General features: G+C 36.8%; 1 protein-coding gene across 1 annotated transcript in view; it reads right to left on the reverse strand.

Annotated features, from left to right (window-relative positions):
* b4galt2 (UDP-Gal:betaGlcNAc beta 1,4- galactosyltransferase, polypeptide 2) overlaps positions 1 to 18,324 on the reverse strand; it is a 171,942-nt gene that overhangs the window by 86,828 nt on the left and 66,790 nt on the right. The window contains exons 3-4 of the mRNA XM_007548574.2: positions 7,962 to 8,080; positions 4,913 to 5,029 (exon numbers count right to left, since the gene is read on the reverse strand). Of these exons, the coding sequence (XP_007548636.1) occupies positions 4,913 to 5,029; positions 7,962 to 8,080 (236 nt within the window). The remainder of the gene's footprint in view (positions 1 to 4,912; positions 5,030 to 7,961; positions 8,081 to 18,324) is intronic.

Here is an 18,324-nt window from a genome sequence, read left to right on the forward strand (position 1 = left end):
TGTATCTAATCGTAACTAATTAAATGTTAACAACAGAAAGGAAAGCGACTTCCACTTTCTAGATATCTTCTTCTGCTCTAGGTTATTATAATTAATAAATCAATACTGATTCTGAGTTTTGGATTAACCTTAATCTTTCCCAATGAAAATAAATCCAAACAGCAGATGGTCCTTCCTCCATCATCACCTCTGTTATCCACCCCATCACCCGTCTCCAACCTCTCCTACTCACTTTTTCCTCACCTGACTTGTTTTCATCTTTCTTTCCCTGCCTCACACTTTCAGCTTATTTCTGGGCTTTTCTCCAGTTTACACACTGAGCCGGTAGCCAACAAATACTGGTCCTCGTTTTCAGCAGGCAGAGAGGACAGAGAGCAGCAGGGCAGAACAGCAAGGTTGCTACATCACTTTCAGCATGATCCCTCTGCAACGCCCACACAATGTACCAGTTTTCAGAGAGCGAGATGATGGCTATGTCCAGCTGAAGCCAAGTAGGGGCAGCGGGTTGGCTCAAACAGCAGAAAGGAAAATCTTAAAACCTCTCAGAGCAAATTGTAATTCACAAGACATTGTCAGGTGTGATCAAACGAGGCACCAAAATAATGAACACACAGACAGAAAAATTTAATTCCAATATTCAGCCTTTCTGTTCTTTGTCCCAGAGATCAATCCACTTGGTGTGAAATGTGCTCATCGACCCCTGAATAAAATTAAAAGGAATTTGTGAACAAATCATATAACACACTCATTAGCCGAAACAAGTTCTGTGCCAGTAAGATCTAGAAGGCCACTCAGAGAGAAAGATGCCAGCACCTCAAAATACACACATAAAAAACATATAATTGATACACCAAGGGACACGTAAATGTAATTAGTTAAGACATATGATGTGCTCTGATGAAACTAAAATTGCAGTGTTTGGCCCAAATGTGCATTTTGTGACAAGCCATGTGTGGATGTTTTGTTTCAGGGGAGAGTTGAGCACCTCAAAAACATTATGGGATGAAGCATCATGGGAAAATATTAAAGTAACATCTCAGGGCATCAGGAGAAATTCTTGAAAAATCATCTTGTTAATTATTTGGGCATTTATCAAATTTAAATAATTTTGTTGTTCCTAACTGACCTGTCAGAGGCTGAGGAAAAAAAGACAGAATGTACAAAAGGTATTGAATGAAGACTTGCTGTTGCTTAAGAGTCATTTCCTGTTGTGATCAATGTTGATCACTTTTCCCGTACTTGAGAGGTGTGCGCTTATGTTGTACCTCATTTAACCTGTTCTCACCGAATGAATTGTAGCAGAGACGATGTGAAATGCTGGGTGGGTGTTGTTGGTTCAGGCCATTAGAGCCAACAGATTAGAACAGACTGGGCCTGAAGGGAGAAAGGGAGCATCTCTAAGTAGTATGTTTCCCCTCCATACACTGTAGAAAAAGAATGAACTGAGTCATTCAGAGTTAAAATGCAATCTTGTTTATAGCTCCAGGGCAGCGAATGGGACAGACTGCTATTTTGTTAACGTCATTTTAAAGACATGATAAACAAAGTGGATTTTTGTTATGCCATTATAAAAAAAACAAAAACAAATTTGTTTTACCACGACAGCAGGAATAATCATCAATCTTATTATTTTATTACGGTAAAGCGACTGTCATCTTAGGCTCAAGCCTTTCGTTTAACATAATCAAGGTGTGTGAAAACCTGGAATGTCTAATATTTCAATTAGCTCATAACCTGTGTCTTTTATTTCACAGAAAGGCCTTCTTTCTGCAAAAACCTGTTTCAACACCGAGCACGAGACTGTCTTGATCTGTTAGCCTGGATAAGACTGCAAGGCAAAACATGATTAACACTTACCCCCACCACTATCAGACAAACACGCTCGCCTCAACCATCCTCGGTGAATCTGTGTTAAAACGGTCCAGACTTGTACTCATTTAACACCTGACTGAGCACGATAGAAAAATGCTCTGCTGTGAACTCTCGCAAAGTGTCAGCCACTGTAAAGCTTTAATCGTTCATCGTGTCAAACACATTAGGAGCTCTTGTCATCAAAATCCCACCCCTGTCCTTTTGATTTGGTTCCTCTCCATCTGCCTTCCTGCCAATCCCTTTAAAGCATCTACCTGCTTTGCTCATCTCATAATCAGTGGGAAATGGCCAAGACGTTTAACTGAGAGTCCTGACTAAATGGAAATGTTTGATTCAATTCACTAAGCCCCAAAAGTCCAAATTGTATGATGTATTTCTGGACTAAGACAAAACAAAACTACTGACATTTTACGATTTTCTTCTAATAAGCCAAACACGGAAGAACCTCTTCATGTTTTGTTTTCCACATGATGTTTAGCAAAAGTCCACTTTGATAATTTTATTGAAATATTGAATTCAAGTTTATCATTTTGTACGTTTTTAAAAAATGCGCTACTCTTATTTCATTCTTTTTAAGTTGGAAAAGTACAATTTAATTGAAAAACAAATCTGCTGAAATAATAGTAACAAAAAAGAAAAATCGCAGTAAACCAGTTTTACAAACTGAGTCCAGGACATACAGGACCAAAAGAATAAAAAATATGTAGCTCAAGCCCAGACAGACTAAACAAAGACTTTAAAAAACATGATTGAAAGACAAGTACCACAGCATAACCCATATGTAAAAATTAAAGCTTAAGTGGAAGTGACTTGAAAACAGGTCTGTTGTCACTGCGGGATTATACCATAAACAGCCCAGAGAAAACTCAAATCAATCTGGCAATTTCTGTATCATCTCATTTAATAGATTGAAAATGTTGGGAACAGCCTATAAAAAGGTTCCAGCTTAACCTTTTCCTTTTAAGATCTGTGGTATTATTGTCATTCATAGACAGCATCCAGACAGAAAACACGAGGACAGAAACACAAGGACTAAATCCAGCAACAGTCCTCAACAGCTGGACGTCTGGCTTAATGATTTTAGCCTCTGCTCAAATATGGAGTGCTGATGATGTCACTACGCCGTGAGAAAACCCTTCATTACAACCCAGCAAGTAAAAAAAAAAAAAAAAACTACTTCAAAAATGACATGAAAGGCTCTTCTACTTCAAACTGTGCAGACCCTGAACCCCAAGTCACCGACTGGAGCGAATGTTGATGGTTTAACAGATAATTGCAGTCAGGCAGTGAATTAGTGTTTGTCTGAAGTGGAGGTGACGGAGCTGAAGATGCTGCTGAGGGTCAAAATTAACTACCTTGTAATGTGACATTACATCAGTCGGAAGGCTGATCTGTAACAGGAGGGTGCAGCAGCCTGGTGAATAAACAGTGGGCCTTGCAGTGTGGGAGTGCCTTAGTGTGATTGGAAAGCTGTCCTTGGACAAGGCACAAAATCCCTTTTCAGTCATTCATGTTACTTCTCTCCTTCCTCAATTTTTCCTATTTTCTGACATTTGTTTTCCATTGTTGTTTTTCTTTTATTCATTCCATTCTTCTTTTCTTTATATTTGTGTTTACGTTTTCTAAATGTTTAAAGCTTTTGTGCATATTTCCCAAATTTACAAGGAGCTCATGTTAAAGCTTTGGTCTATGGGTGTTTTACACCAATTTATAATTTTAATTTTCTGATTTAATCTAATATCTAACTTACTGATTGTCCACATTCAGGACCTTTTCACTTTTGCTGAAAATGTTACAGTCCTTTTGTTTAGAGGTGAACAGACATTCACTCATTTGACATAAGAAGTATTTGTAGACACACATACACACACACAAAAAAAGTGTACAAATGAAGGAAAGGCAGTGCAAGTGTCATGAATTTTGAAGAACAGAGCACAGCAGGGCAAGCGGAACCAAAAGGTCCTTTCCACAGAGGGAGTGATTAAGGCATTGCACAAATCCCACAGGGGAGTGAAAGGCCAGGAAGGAGATCTCATTACCCATAATGCAGAAGAAGACGAATTCTCGCCTAACGTAGCGTGGAAAAATCACACACAATGTCATAAAAAGTATTTAAAATCCCTCTGTTGAACTAATGATTTTGAAAGGGAAGAGGTTGGACATTTGCTCTGAGGTTCAGTTCTACTTTTAGGAGAAAGCCTTAAAAACATGAGATGAGAAAGGGAGAGAGCAGACCTTAGGAGTTCAGGCGCTTGCATCATAATTTACTCCGAGTTTCCACGTTCGATTTGTCAACTACTGTAATAATTTCAAATAATTGACAATGATTGCAGTTCTCCTAATATCCTTCCATAATATAACCTGACAGAGCTTGTTCAGGCAACAGTTCCATTATGGATGATTGTGTTTAGCAGATTCCCCCAAGCAGGCTACAACGTATGTACGCTGTCCAGCAGTTGGCAACTCCGAGGCAATAAACTGATTAGTGAACAGTTTGAACTCAAGTACCACAGGTGGTAATAATGTGGTGCTTTATCAATTGAATCTTTAAAGAAAAATATGTTTCATGGATTTCTTATTAAGAATTTGACACACTGCGCACATCCTTGTAGAAAGTGAATGCTGCTCTTGTGGTACTGTGCTTGCACTCTGACCAGATCCACAGTTACACAAACGTATCGCAAACAGCAATTTCTGCATCACTTCCACCTGCTGTCTACATACCAACTGGGAAAAAAGAGAATGTTTTTTTTTTCAAAATGATCAAACTACTTTTAAGATTTTAACTACTAGGTTCTGTAGTGTTTCCTGCCGTCCGTGACAAACCCAGAAGTTCATGATGTTCGACTTTTTATCACATTGGGAATGAGACAGGTGTTAAACACTGCATGTCTGGTTGGCTTCATCTTGATCCTGATGCCATTAGATCTCTTGCTGATCTTATTTTTTAGCTCTGACATCCACACATTATTTTAACTCAGACAGGCCACATCCTAATCATTGGGTTTGCATGACAGCATCCAGACTCTCGGCACCCTACCTGGTTGATGATGTAGATGCCGTAGTCAATCTTCTGCCGTCTGAGGATCGGGTGGAGATAGTGGAGCCAGTACTTCAGGTGATTTTCTCTGTGACGGAATGGGATAATGATGGCAACCTGCAGAACAAAGACGCCGAACTTATGTAATCACCTGTTTGTTATCTGTAACCTTTTGTGCACAAGATGTCCTCATTTCATCACCAGCCACTGAACAATAAGACCAACTGAGAAAATCAAAGCAGGAAAACATTGAAAAACTGAGTTTTGTTTTAATCCACACTAACCTCGTGTCCACCAGAAACAAAACTTAGATAAGCATTTGAAATGGTTCATCCTGCATTGCCTTAAAAGTTTTCATCTTGTTAAGATGTTAAATGACAAGTCTACGCAAAGTAGGGCACATTTATAAGGTTGAAGAAAAATGAATGATTGTTTTCATTACATTTACACAATCTTCGAGTCACAATCTATCACAGTATTGATGTGGGCACTGAAATAGGTAAGATGACTGCTTGGAGAGAATATTTGGCAGGATGATGTATTTTAAATGTCTTTCATTTACATTCTGCCTGTAAACAATATATTTGGCCAGTTGAATAGATTCTGTCATCAATTTCTGGACTTTTTGTGGATTTTAAGTGGATGAAATTTTAAAACTAACAACCCTTGGTGGTGACCTTGTAATGAAGAAAATGTAATCAGCTAGTGATTAATCATAATCATTATTAATATTCTAGAATTCAACAATGACGTCACAAATTTTCCATTCTTATTATGCAGCCCTATTCTTTGTGGTTTAATTAGGTAAATTCTAAAGGCAATTGATTGTAGTGGATTTTATTTAGAGCTATTAAGGTGTTAGGCTCTAAATACATACACTTTTCCCATTTTTTTTTTTTATTTGTAATTGGAAAACCATGTGTCATTTTCTCTCCATTTCACAATTATGCTATACTTTCAGATGGTCTGTCAAATTAAACAAAATACTTAGGAAAATACCCTAAAGTTATTTTGTAACTTAATAAAATATTACGAAAATGTAGATGCACTTTTGAGAGGTTTAATGACATATTAATAGCACATATACGGCACAAAAAAATCTGACTGGGAGATTTCTGGGGTATCAAAGTGTCAACAAAAAATACCTGGGTTATACAAGTCATCAGATTATTGTTTGGGAACACCTCGGACCTATTTGTCCTTCTCCCCAAACATTTATAATGGTCCTATTGAGAGGAAACATGATTGTTTGGTGCTGCTGTTGTCAGGTGTGGGTGTGATTGTTCTGCAGAAATGTACAAGTTGGTGGCAAATGTCACAGCAGCAAAAAAAAAAGAAAAGAAAAATGCCAGGATGCATGTTTGCGGTGCAAAACATTACGTTGTAATTTAATAAGAAGTGTTTTTTTTTTTTAATGTACCTGTTAAGAAAAAAACTATGTTTTTAGACTGATCAATAAATGCATATTCATGCTCACTTATGAAAAAAAACGTGTTTTCTCACATTCTATTAAAATATCTAGTCAGGGAAAATCTTGGTTTAGTTATTTTGTTTCAGAGTTGATTTATCGCTGATCCAGAGATGGTTGAAAGTTTTGTTAAAAATATTTTATATATGAGATACTTAAGCGTATACAAGCTGAAAACAGGCATATTTGAAAAATATTAAGATATCATCTTGAGATACTATGGGGTTTGTCTCATGGTTTGCTATAGCGAAATAATTGCGTAGCTTCTTTTCTCTATATAATGGGATAAGAGATTTAGGGGTTTCAATTCGGAATATCTTGTCTTGTGATACATAGAGATTATTTCTATATCAGCCACAGAAGTTGAAAAGGGATAATTCTTCAGAGTTAGCAATTAGTCATAACAACAATACTTAACAATGAACCTGGGAGAAAAGCAAAAATGCCTTTATGGCAAACAGATTTATATTTCACACCAGAATTTAGGCTTTTACTTGTTAAAGTTATGAGAATGGAACCAGAATGTAGAGAAAGGAAAATAAGATACTGTTGTGCCAGTCTTGGTCAAATGTTTCTGGTTGGAGGACATCTTGATGAAAAGCGAGACTCCAAATAGACTCCCACAATGTTAACTTTAGAAAATGATATTAAAAGAAAAGATCTCAGTTCTAGTTCAGGTAAGGCCAAATAACAAATTATCCTCTTTATTGAAAACAGTGGTTCTTGATTTCTGTTATTAAAAAGTCAAATAATTTTACTTCGTTGATGCAATGATAATATCTTGACTTTTGAATGATTTATCTAGTGTTTGATTCTAACATAAATTCTAACAGTGTTTATGTTAAAGAGAAATATTGCTTAAGAACACATTGAAAACGGATTAATTATCCGTTTTGATTATCTTATTGGACATATTTTGTCCAATAAATATGTCCAAGGAAATTTACGTAAATTTCCTTACAAATTTACGTAAGGAAAGAGAGGGGTAGATGAGATGGTTTTGCTCGGCAGGAGAAAACATTCAGGCTATTTTTAGGAAGGTAATATGTTTATTGGGAGCAGAAAAGCATTTTTTTCATTTTTTGATAACAGATACTTGCTACTTTTTTATAGACAAATAAACACTTTTTCTTTAAATTAACCTACTCAGTTGCAAATTGTTTTTAATCTCTGTTATTTTTTTAATGGCTGTGTTATAAATATGCCCTGTACAGGTCTTCTTGTTTCTGTGTTTACCTTGTGCGAATATGCATGCATCCACTTATCTTTACATTGATGCTGAAACACCCGAATTTCCCCAGTGTGGGATAAAAAAAAGGATATTTATATTATCATATTATGATCCATTATATTCAATACATTTCTACATTCTAAATCAATACATTTAACAATAAATTTCAAGACAACTCAATCAAATAAGATGTCTTTCATGCTAATTTTGTTTTGTGCCACACATAATGTGTTTAAGTATATCCATTGTAAGAGATGATTTTGAAAAATCTACTAGTTTGAACACTTTTAATCAGTATAAAAACAAAGCATGAAAAAACACAACGATCAGACAGAAAAAGAGCCACAGACCTTCCATCTCGGCCGGCAGTCAGGCGGCTTGTATCGGCCTCCCTCTGTGACGTTTGGGTTTTCTTTCTGCAGTCTTTCCATTGTCATCTGGGAACTGAACTCTATCAGCAAGCGCCCCACTGAAGTCAAAAAGAGGGAAAAAGGAGAGAAGAGTTACAAAATGGGAAAGACAACAAAGACATCTATGGTGGGGAAAAAAAACAGAAGAAATTGAAATAAATGAGCTGAGGAAGAACTGCAACTGAGGGCACAAGGGAAAGATAGAGCTATTAGCTTGAAAGAGATGCTGCACATGCAGCATGGGACTGTGAGCAGCTACAATACTAAAAATGCACTCCTGAAAATGCATAGCTAAATTAGATACACAGGCTATTAAAGACACATATTGTTTAAAAAAGACAGACAAACTTTGAAGTTACTCAAAATAAAACATGAAAAATATTTAGTCTCCACTGCTCTACCGCCAAAGAGTCGAATCAAACTAATTTATCCATGATTTATTTAATGTTCAAAATATTACATATGCATGTGCGTTTCTGCGTGTTTGAGATTGTGTATTCAGACTAATGGCGAGAAAATGTTTCAGCGTCTCTGAAGTATGCATTAAGTATTCTCACTCTGAGATTCATTATCAGTAAATTATAAAAGTGATACAAGCAAGCCTGCAACCACAATGCCATGCAAGGCACAGCCTGAACTCTCAAAGTTAAGTTTATTATTTTCATTTTAGTTAAATATCACACAACTATTAACTTACTCAGTAGGGAATAGGCAAGAGAAAGTTTGTGAGAAAAGTATTATGAATAAAGATTAAATTAAAAAAATATATATTAATATAGATATTAATTTATGACACCGGATATTTTGAGTAATAATCAGGCAATCTGGCTTGAGAACTTTGTTTTCAAGGGTAACAGAGACTGCAAAACTACACTGGCTTGCATTAATATTATGAATGCTACACATTTTGCATGTCTTTCTACATTAAAACAACAAGTTTCATATATCTTATTGGATTTTTATGTAACAGTCTAATGAAATCAACCCATCAAAAAAAGAGAACACCACCCCTTTCCCCACTGCCCCACTTACACCTTGTAGATACTGGATTTAAATACAATTTACTGTAAAATCTCATTTCTAAATCGACAGAAACAATATTAACACCACACATTGTAGTGCAACTCCCTGGTTTACATAACTGCAGCCTGCTTCAGCTCACCTCCATCAGTGCAACTGTACAATTCAGACTCGTTCATAAGTCAATGACTAGCTAAGCACTTCTCACTTATAAAAAGGTAAGGTAGCAGGTTACTATGATTTTCATAAATGCACTTGAACAGTTATATAATTCTGATGAAGAGCAACAGCTCCTGTGCCTCTGCCTAGGATGCCCATTGGATCATCTCATTGTAAAGAGGGCTATGTGTAAAGAGGGCACATAGCCCAGAGTAAAGAGGGGACAATTGGCTCTGATGTCACAAAAGTTCTTCTGTAAGATTTTACCTTTAACAGCAGAGCACTTCAGTAGCTAATATACTTTGTAAGCTATTAGCTATGCAGCTGAAACACAAATAAGCCTTCAAACTGTAATTTCCTCAGTTGAATCAGAAGACTGTGTAGGCACATGTAAATGACAGACAGAGCAAATTTGCATTATGAACAATAAAAGTATATGAATGTGGTTTGAGGTAAAATTGATTGAGAAATGTGATGATAAGCTAGAGCTTTCATATAATTTACACATTATTCAAATTATCCAACACAAATACATTCCACACAATAATGTTTTGTGTGTATATGTAGTGATATTACAGTAATACATTAGAAAATCAGGCTGTGTGATTGCTTTATCTGGGACACCCGCTGCACCAAGGGATTCAACAGTGCGCTGTCTGCAAATATATATGGTAATACACACACACACACAGACAATAATTATGAGCTATATCTCAAGGCCGTGAGGTTAGCTCCACATGTACAGACACAGTACAGTTTGAGCACACCAGAAGAACTAAGCGCACACACACACACACACACACACACACACACGCACGCACGCACACACACACACGCAAACAGCATGTGGGGTTTATTTAAGGCTATGATTCAGCCTGGGTCAAGAAGAAGCAGAAAACGGGAGCACTCAGGTTGGTTCTCCGTCTGATACGGCAGCTGTTCACAGAGTTATTGCTGTTTGTCTGCTTCTGTTTCTTTCCTCCTGCCGTGTGTTGCTGATTTGTTCTGCCATCCTCACCAAATACCAACTCGTATGTCAAAGCAGAAAGATCGATGAGTTATTGCAGACATCCCTAACATGTCTTTTTCCCTCTGGGTCGCTGTCAGGTTCCCTCAGCTCCACCGGTTACTGTTCTTAACAGGTCTATTAGGCTTTTTAACAGGTTTGTTCTTTATTCTGAGGCCCATTAATAGGTACGGCATTTTCCACATTTAATGGTACTGAACTGATGTGCAAAACACCAGAAGGTAAACTAATTGTTTACTGTGGTAGAATTTCATGGCCCTGCTCTTTTCCCATTTTGAAAAATATAGAAGAAAAAAAAATGTCACTTTGAATTTGAGTTTATATGAATTTGTTTTTTTTTTTTGTTTTTTCTTTGAATTTGAGTTTATATGATTTTTTTTTTTCACCATTACAAGCATCCTCAACAGTTCATATAAAATGGGTGGAATGAACATGTTAATTCAAATGTGCTTTTAAAACCACTTAGCAGATGTGTGGCATGACTTGACCAGTAGATCCCAGTGGCTTTGTCATCTCTTCAGAAATGTCCTTATTTTAGATCTGTGAGCCTGTTGTGTGCTTTGGTCTTCATGATGCAATTTCTTCTTCATAAAACAGCCTCAGTCACTCTAAGAATAAATTACACACAAAGTAACTCAGTTTACAAAAAAGGTGACTTCTACAACAATTTAATGGAGTGAATTATATTTAGGGGTATGAGATTAAAAGAGACTAGACATGAGGGATTTATTGTTTTTTTTAGATAATGTTAAAACATTTTTCCTTCCACCCCATACTCATGCCCTGGTTTGTGTTGATCTATCACATAAAATAATAAAAATCCATGGAAGTCTGCGGTTGTAACGAGGGAAAATGTGGAAAAGTTCAAAGAGTGTGAACGGTTTGTGATGTCCTTGAAGTACAACAGTTCAGGCCATCTGATCATGCAAACCCACACAGCAGGCGATTTGTTCCTCAGCGCTCCTGTTCTGACAGTTTTTGAGCCTTTGTGTGCTAAAGTGACATCCAAAGCAGCACCAAGGTCAGTTTTCCGAGAAATGTCCAGAGTTTATAATTGCGTTTGGGTTTGTTTTTGCCTCCGGAAGAGTGGAGAGCGCAAGTTCAAGAAAGAGTGCACAAGAGAAGAAACGAGAAGAGAACGCAGGATGAATGGATAAAAAAAGGAGGCATCATGCTGCTGAAACAGAGTATCAATGGAGACTTTCAGCTCTCCAGATCTTATTAGACTGTCCACTCTCTCCCACCTCTTCTCTTTCAATCATTTACAAGTGCTTCCACCAGCTCTGGGTGATAATTGCTATTCTTTCCAGCTCGATGAAAAAGAAAAAAGGAAGGAAGAAAAAAAAGATGACAAAAGAAAGCAAAGACAAAAAGGGCAAGAAAGTTTTTAAACCAATAAACTTCAAAGCTTCTCATCTCTTTTTGTTTTGTTAAAATACCCCCGCAGCCCCTCCTCTTCACATCCTTTCAGGAATCACTGTAGAGGATTGAGGAAATCATTAAAGCCAAAGGCCATGTACAATCCCAGCTGTGTGTGAGTGCTTGTTTGTTGGCTCAGGGGATTATTGGCATCTAAGAATCACTGTGAGAGATGCAAAAAAAAAAAGCAAACAAAAAAAAAAGAAAAACATCACCTTTCGTTGGTGGGAATGTGTGTGTACATGCAACAATCAATGTACACACACAGGATAAAAAGGTTACCAGCAGTTTATTCAGAGCTCACCAACACCGAGCACAAAGGGTTTGAGGGAAGGAGGTGACACCAGCAGATTGATGGCTTTGCTGTCATGTAGCTGCAGCTAGAAAATGAAAACCCAATGACAAGCAAAGAAAACATGGATTTTATAAAAAGGATCCCGTCAAGCAGGTTTGCATGAAAATGTTTTCCTTCTTTCACAAGCAGCCTGTGCCGGGAAACATCAGGACCAGAGGCCATAATCTTTCAATAGTAAAAGGTGAATTGTTTCTGGAATCCACCTCAAGTGGAAGATTTCAACTATCTTGGGATATTTTTCAAGAAGGATGGTGGAATGGTGCAGGAGGAGCAGCAGCAATGTGGGCACTGACTGACCTTGAGGTTCAACAAGTTGAAGACGCAAACGCGATCCCAAAATGTTACTTTTTATTTAAACCCTTGTATGTAGAAATGGGGTCCAACCGACCCCACACACGTAAAACTTGTATCATTTGCCTCCTCTACGTTTGCCTCAGTCCTCGCACGCACAAATGTTAAAGGATAATAGCTGGGCCAAGTGTTGCAACAGGAATCGACTGCTTGCAGACTAATCAATACTGGTCCATTTACAGTTTTACTTTTGATCACCAGACATGATGCTCAAAATATCCTTTTGGATGATCTTCAAAATTACTTTTGGTTTGATTACGACTCCTAATTTCTAATAATAGAGTTGTTTGGCACAAAACAAGGATGGGAACAGCAACCAATGGAAACAGTGTAATTTAAAGCAATTCAGAAAATAATACTTACACATTACATAAAAGTAAATCGTACACGAGATTTGAGTATTTTTATAATTATTCATATTTATACTTTATCAAAGTGCTCAAACATCAAGAGGAATACACTGACAGGCAAGTGTTAAGTACATGGGTTTGAAATTGAGGACGTGTGTGGGTATGAACTGCCCAAGGGCCAGTTTGGACCAGAGCTCATCAGGATTTTAACAATGATGCCACAATAAATACTTATCTTTTTCTCTCAATAAAAGGCTTAAGTTTGGCTGGTGATGCACTGTTTGGCATCTTTGCAAAAAAACTTAGATGCAATTTTGACCTGAAACTTTAAATCTAAGGTTTTTATGATCTCTTTGTTTCACTTCTTTCTTTAAAAATGTATGTTTATGTTTTGGTTATTAACACCAAACTCCCAGTAGGTCCAGCTGGGATTCTGCCTGGCCGTCCTTGTGTTGTGATGGGAAAGCTGTTAGCTTAGATCATATTGGCTTTAAATTAAGTTTTGTTGCATGTTGCGGCAGCACATCTGCTGCCCCCCTGTGTTCTGTTTGAGTTGAAATCCCATTTTCATGTTGCTCATAGTGTATCGGTAAGCCAAGTATAAGCATCAAACAACTTGTGCTTTGCTGGCAGAACCACTGATGATGCCTAACCAGACAGTAAGAAATGAGGATCAAAGAACTGGACTCAAGAGTCTGTTTTGGGATTGATTCATTTTTAAAGGAGAGCTTTTAAATACAAATAAGATCATATTTTTGTATTTGTCTAAGGAAATATCCATATGTTACAACAGTATTTTATACCCAAGGGATATAAATAGTTTTCAAAGCATTGCACATATATATTTTTTTTCAGTCCCATTATTTTTAAGCATGAATGTTCTAGAAAAAGCCCAGCTTTGCAATATAATGGCTCTGCATCATCTTCCTGGGGGACATTTAAATGGGCTTCAATTATATGCTTTTTAACAATATCTTTAAGAAGAAATATGAGAAGAATAACAAAGAGGCCTGACAGTATTAAAGGTTTTGTATGATAAATACAAGAAATTGGAAACGGAGGTAGAGAAGGCGATTGAACTGTCCTGCATAGAGGTCAGTATAAACAACACATGAAAGGGACATCTGTTTCTACAGTTAAGATTAGCTCAAATTTGGACACTGACCTTAATAAAGCTCTACGTTATAAATGGCAGCAATTGTTTGACAAGCATATGCACTGACCAATAATAGGTTATAAATGTATAATTAAGATGTTATAAGGGCTTAATTATAAACACAATGAAAATACGCAGAAATGTTTAAATTAACCAGGCGAAGATGCTGTTTTACTGCATTGTGGTGCATATTTTATGTGTCAAAGCAAATGTAACTTCAATGAAATAATCTAGAACAATTTTCATTCTTTGATCTGAAAGACCGCAGCTCTGCCGCTAAGGCAGCTTTTTGGATTTCCTTTGTTCCCATGTTCAGACACGCTCCCAGCCACAAATTGGTTGAGCAACTATCTCTGATCATCAGGATGTGTTTTCTGGTGTGATGCAAGACAAACAAGTTGTGTGCATATAAACAAGCCCAAACAAGAGCTCTCATTAATGAGCGTGAATTTTAAGCAGCTCGATCAAGCTAATTACAGTGGGAAAAGATAAGAGTGCTGATTCTAAATAGGAAATCATTTGATTGTGGAGCTTCTTACATGGCAAAACAATACTTTTATCAGCATTTGCTGGAGTGCTACTACTCAGCACGGGTGTTACAGATCATTACACAAACTGGCGAGGTAAAAAAAAAAGAAAAAAAAAAGCACCTAATGGCAAAAATCCACAAGCCCCAAAATGTTCACTGATGAAACGGAAGAGGCTGGATGCATAAAACAGATGGAGGATACATGTCCTGGCGATACGAGAAAAACCCAAGATAAAAAAGAATAAAGGAAGTAAAGGCTGTGAAATACAAGTGATAAAGTGTCAGTTATTGAAGAATAGCAGCTGGACAACAAAGGCGCGGGGTCGAGGGGAAGACAGAGGAGGAGAAAACGAAATGGGTGAGGAAACAGAAAGTAAACGACAAACACAAAGTGAAGGAGATTTTCAGGTCCTGAGCCAAATGCCATGGCAACACATCACTTGAATGACAGCGGCTTTTCTTTTTTTCTTTCATTACACTGCAGTCTTGCTGCTGTAGTTTTCATTTCAATTTATGACAAATTCATATGTATATTTTGTTCATAGTTTAGACTTAACAAGAGTTTTAAATGTGGACTTAGGACATACTGTCTTCTTAAAAAATACCCAATTAAAAGCACGTTGTCTCAAAAATAAACATCAAAAGGTGTTAGGTGTTTATTATTCTTGTATCTCCATCTCCACATCTTTATCTAATTTAGATGATTCTCTATTTATGTTTATTTTTCAAAATTGTCAGCCAACAGCTGAAAATGACAGTTTTTAAAATAACCCCCCTCTGACATTCCGAGGAGAGTTTCTAAGAATACATTACACGGAAAAGTAATCCAGCTATCAAAAATTATTATTCTGAGGAATGCCGATTTCTAGGTTCAAAGTTCTGGGATCTAATCCGATGAAAATCCAAATTTGAAAATGGTAAATGTTCCATTTAGAAAAATTATCATCTAGTTAAAAAACAGTGTGCTGCCATTTTGTCAATAAAATAGATTTATTTCCTTTTGTCAAATAAACAATTATCAATTTAATTTCTTAAAGAATTAATCATGCCAACCATCTTTGGTTTTTCTCACTTAGAAATCAACTATTCAAAGTAATCAATCAATAACCTATTCAAAGAGGTTATTCCTCTTTGTTTAAGAGGAATAACCTCTTAAACAAAGCTCCAAATTTCCCCTCAGTACAAGTTTTCATTGTTATGCACACCACATACAGCGTTCTCTATGCATGACTGGCAGAGGAATCCGCGGTACGTGGCAGCATGCTGCTGCTTGTGCACGTAAATGCAGATATGAGCATCTGAGTGAGTGTTATTTGGCAGAGAACCCACAGGTCTCACAGCCACTGTCCAGCTGGTAAACCTCTGTACTCGTTGGCACAAATGCTGCTGACCCAAGCAAAGACAAACACACAGTCCAAACAGGATGCTCAGAGGATCCTGTGGCAGCCACAACCAAATGCTTGAGGACTCCAAGGCTCTGCTGCTCAGCATGGTTTGGCAGCTTTAGTGGAACAGAAACGGAGCAGGGAGCTCCGGTCCATAACCATGCAGGTGTTTATCATCTTGCAAGGACACAGCATTATACAGGAGAAATGAGTTGTTACTGGTCCATTACTGAGTGATTAATGAGTCTTTAAATAAATAAATAAATAAATAAATAAATAAATAAATAAGCATACCTTTCGACAGTTGTTTTATCCTGTTTAGTAAGGAGGGGTGCATCTAAGCAGGTTACTCATTTTTTACTGTGAAAAGGTCCCCTGTTTATCACAGGATCAACATCACAAGTATCAACATGATGTAAATTAATTATAAATATACAAATCGAAAAAACAATCATAAATATAAATCTATAAAAAATATATATGAAAAGACGTATTTTTCCAATCAGGGAACACATTATTGTAGGAACTCCCAAGCTGTGCTGACAACAATACTCAGTGCAGACATTCTTACTAAGTGAAGTCATTTCTCTTAGTATCAGGGAATAGATTGAAGTGAAGTCAGAAAAAGCGCAAAAATGTGCGAAGATACTAGACATTTGCAGTTTTATCATTTGTAAGAAACAGAACAAACTGATGAGTTTAAATACTGAGGGAAAGAAGGAAAGGACAATGAAACCAAAGTAGCTAATCATGTGAAAATGTAAAGCAGGTGAGAGTGCACACAGAGGGAAGTAAAGGGATAGGAAACAGCTGAGAACAGACTGAGGGCAAAATGAAAAACAAAAAAGAGAAAAACCTTGAAACCGGCAAACAGTAAACAGAACCACTAATCTAAGGAAACAATTCCAAAGCAAAGACTGAGAATAAATCAACTAACAAGAAATAGACTTACATTGCAAGATCTGAGCAAAGAAACTGGGATTAATCAAAAATAGAAACATACATGAACACCATATTTCTAGCACTTAAGGGTCATAACAATGACTATTTTATGATTAAAATGACATCCCTCACAGATCCATCATTCACCTTTTAAAGCCAGGACAAATGGGCAGATGCATGAATGTGCAGACCATCTGTCAGCGTTACATCGCTTGAGTCCCTACGCCAGTTTATCCCTTCACAAGTCAGCTGATGCAGGGCTTTGCAAACCTCACTTGATTTTAACCCCTCTTGATTCCTCGGCTCTTTCAGAAAATGCACAAAGACGGCGAAAAGGCATCTTAATCCCCCTTAAAGTGTTTTGGAAGAAGGGCTTCTGAAAAGTATTATATATGTAGCAACAGGTAAATTATTGCCTGGTGTAATGTGTGCCTGCGTGGGTGGTGAGGGTAGTTTTGTATGTTGAGGCACACAATTTTGAAACATGTACTCATTATGGTAAAATGTGTGACAGCAAAATGTCAACTCTGAATGTTTGTCTAAATACAAACATTTTTTTTATGAAAGTTTAAAAATGATGAGACAAGCTTATAGAAAAAAAACAAACAAAAAAAATCATACTCGCACATAATTGAAGCCAAAGAAGCTGACGTTTGACGTTTCTTAAAGGCAAACTTTGATACTATGCATGTGTGTGTTTGCAAGTGTCAGCAGACACACTCTTAAACACAGATGCACTTAAATCCATCAGAGTATCAGCCTCCCTCTGTTTACATCTGTCTCGATCTTCCCCTCCTTTAATCTCATTTCCTTCTTCTAGGAATTTCTTTCGTCTGTCTGTCACCGTTAAAGGCCATCCACATGCATCCAGCTGTGCGTGGATATAAAATCCTGAACACATCACACCGATAAGTAAACACACACAAGCAAGCTCACGCGTTCAAAAGAAAGCAGTGAATAAATAAAATCAAAGCATTTTTGCCAATGCCGAAATGAGTAATGAAACTGAATGAAGGAGGGATGCAGAGAACTTCACAAAGACCTAAAATTTATTCTCAAAATGTTAGATTAAAGCAGGAGAAATTTGTGTGATTTCTGTTGTTCTAAAATTCATAATTAGCAAAGTGATCTAGATCTTAATAAAGGTTAAATGTGCGGTTCCCCATGAACAAACTGAGGCAGACTTAAAAATGGTAACAATTTACAGTTTGCTACAGATAATTACTTACAGCTGAAATCTGAGAAACTGCTACAGTAATCTCCAAATGAAAAGAAAATCTAAAGATTACATGAAATCCAAATATTCCAGACAAACCACGCTCAAAGAAAAAAAAACAAAACAATTAAACACAATCAATTTTAACTGCCAGAGCAAAAAATACAACAAACACAGGAAGAAATACAAAAAAAGACTTATTTTTTAGTTGTTTTTTTAACAAAGCAAACACAAAAAGGCTGATAAGGTTTGCAGCTTTAATGAACAGCAATGTTTAAACTGAAAAACAGAAATGGAGATTTAAAAGTATAATAAACTCAGAAGCAATATGCTTTTCTTCATCTCCAAAATGAATTTGAGGAAACTTCAGTTGATGCAGACTTTTGCATTTTAT

This window comes from Poecilia formosa, unplaced genomic scaffold (genome assembly GCF_000485575.1).
Source record: "Poecilia formosa unplaced genomic scaffold, Poecilia_formosa-5.1.2 Scaffold27, whole genome shotgun sequence".
In the NCBI taxonomy this organism is placed as follows: domain Eukaryota; kingdom Metazoa; phylum Chordata; class Actinopteri; order Cyprinodontiformes; family Poeciliidae; genus Poecilia; species Poecilia formosa.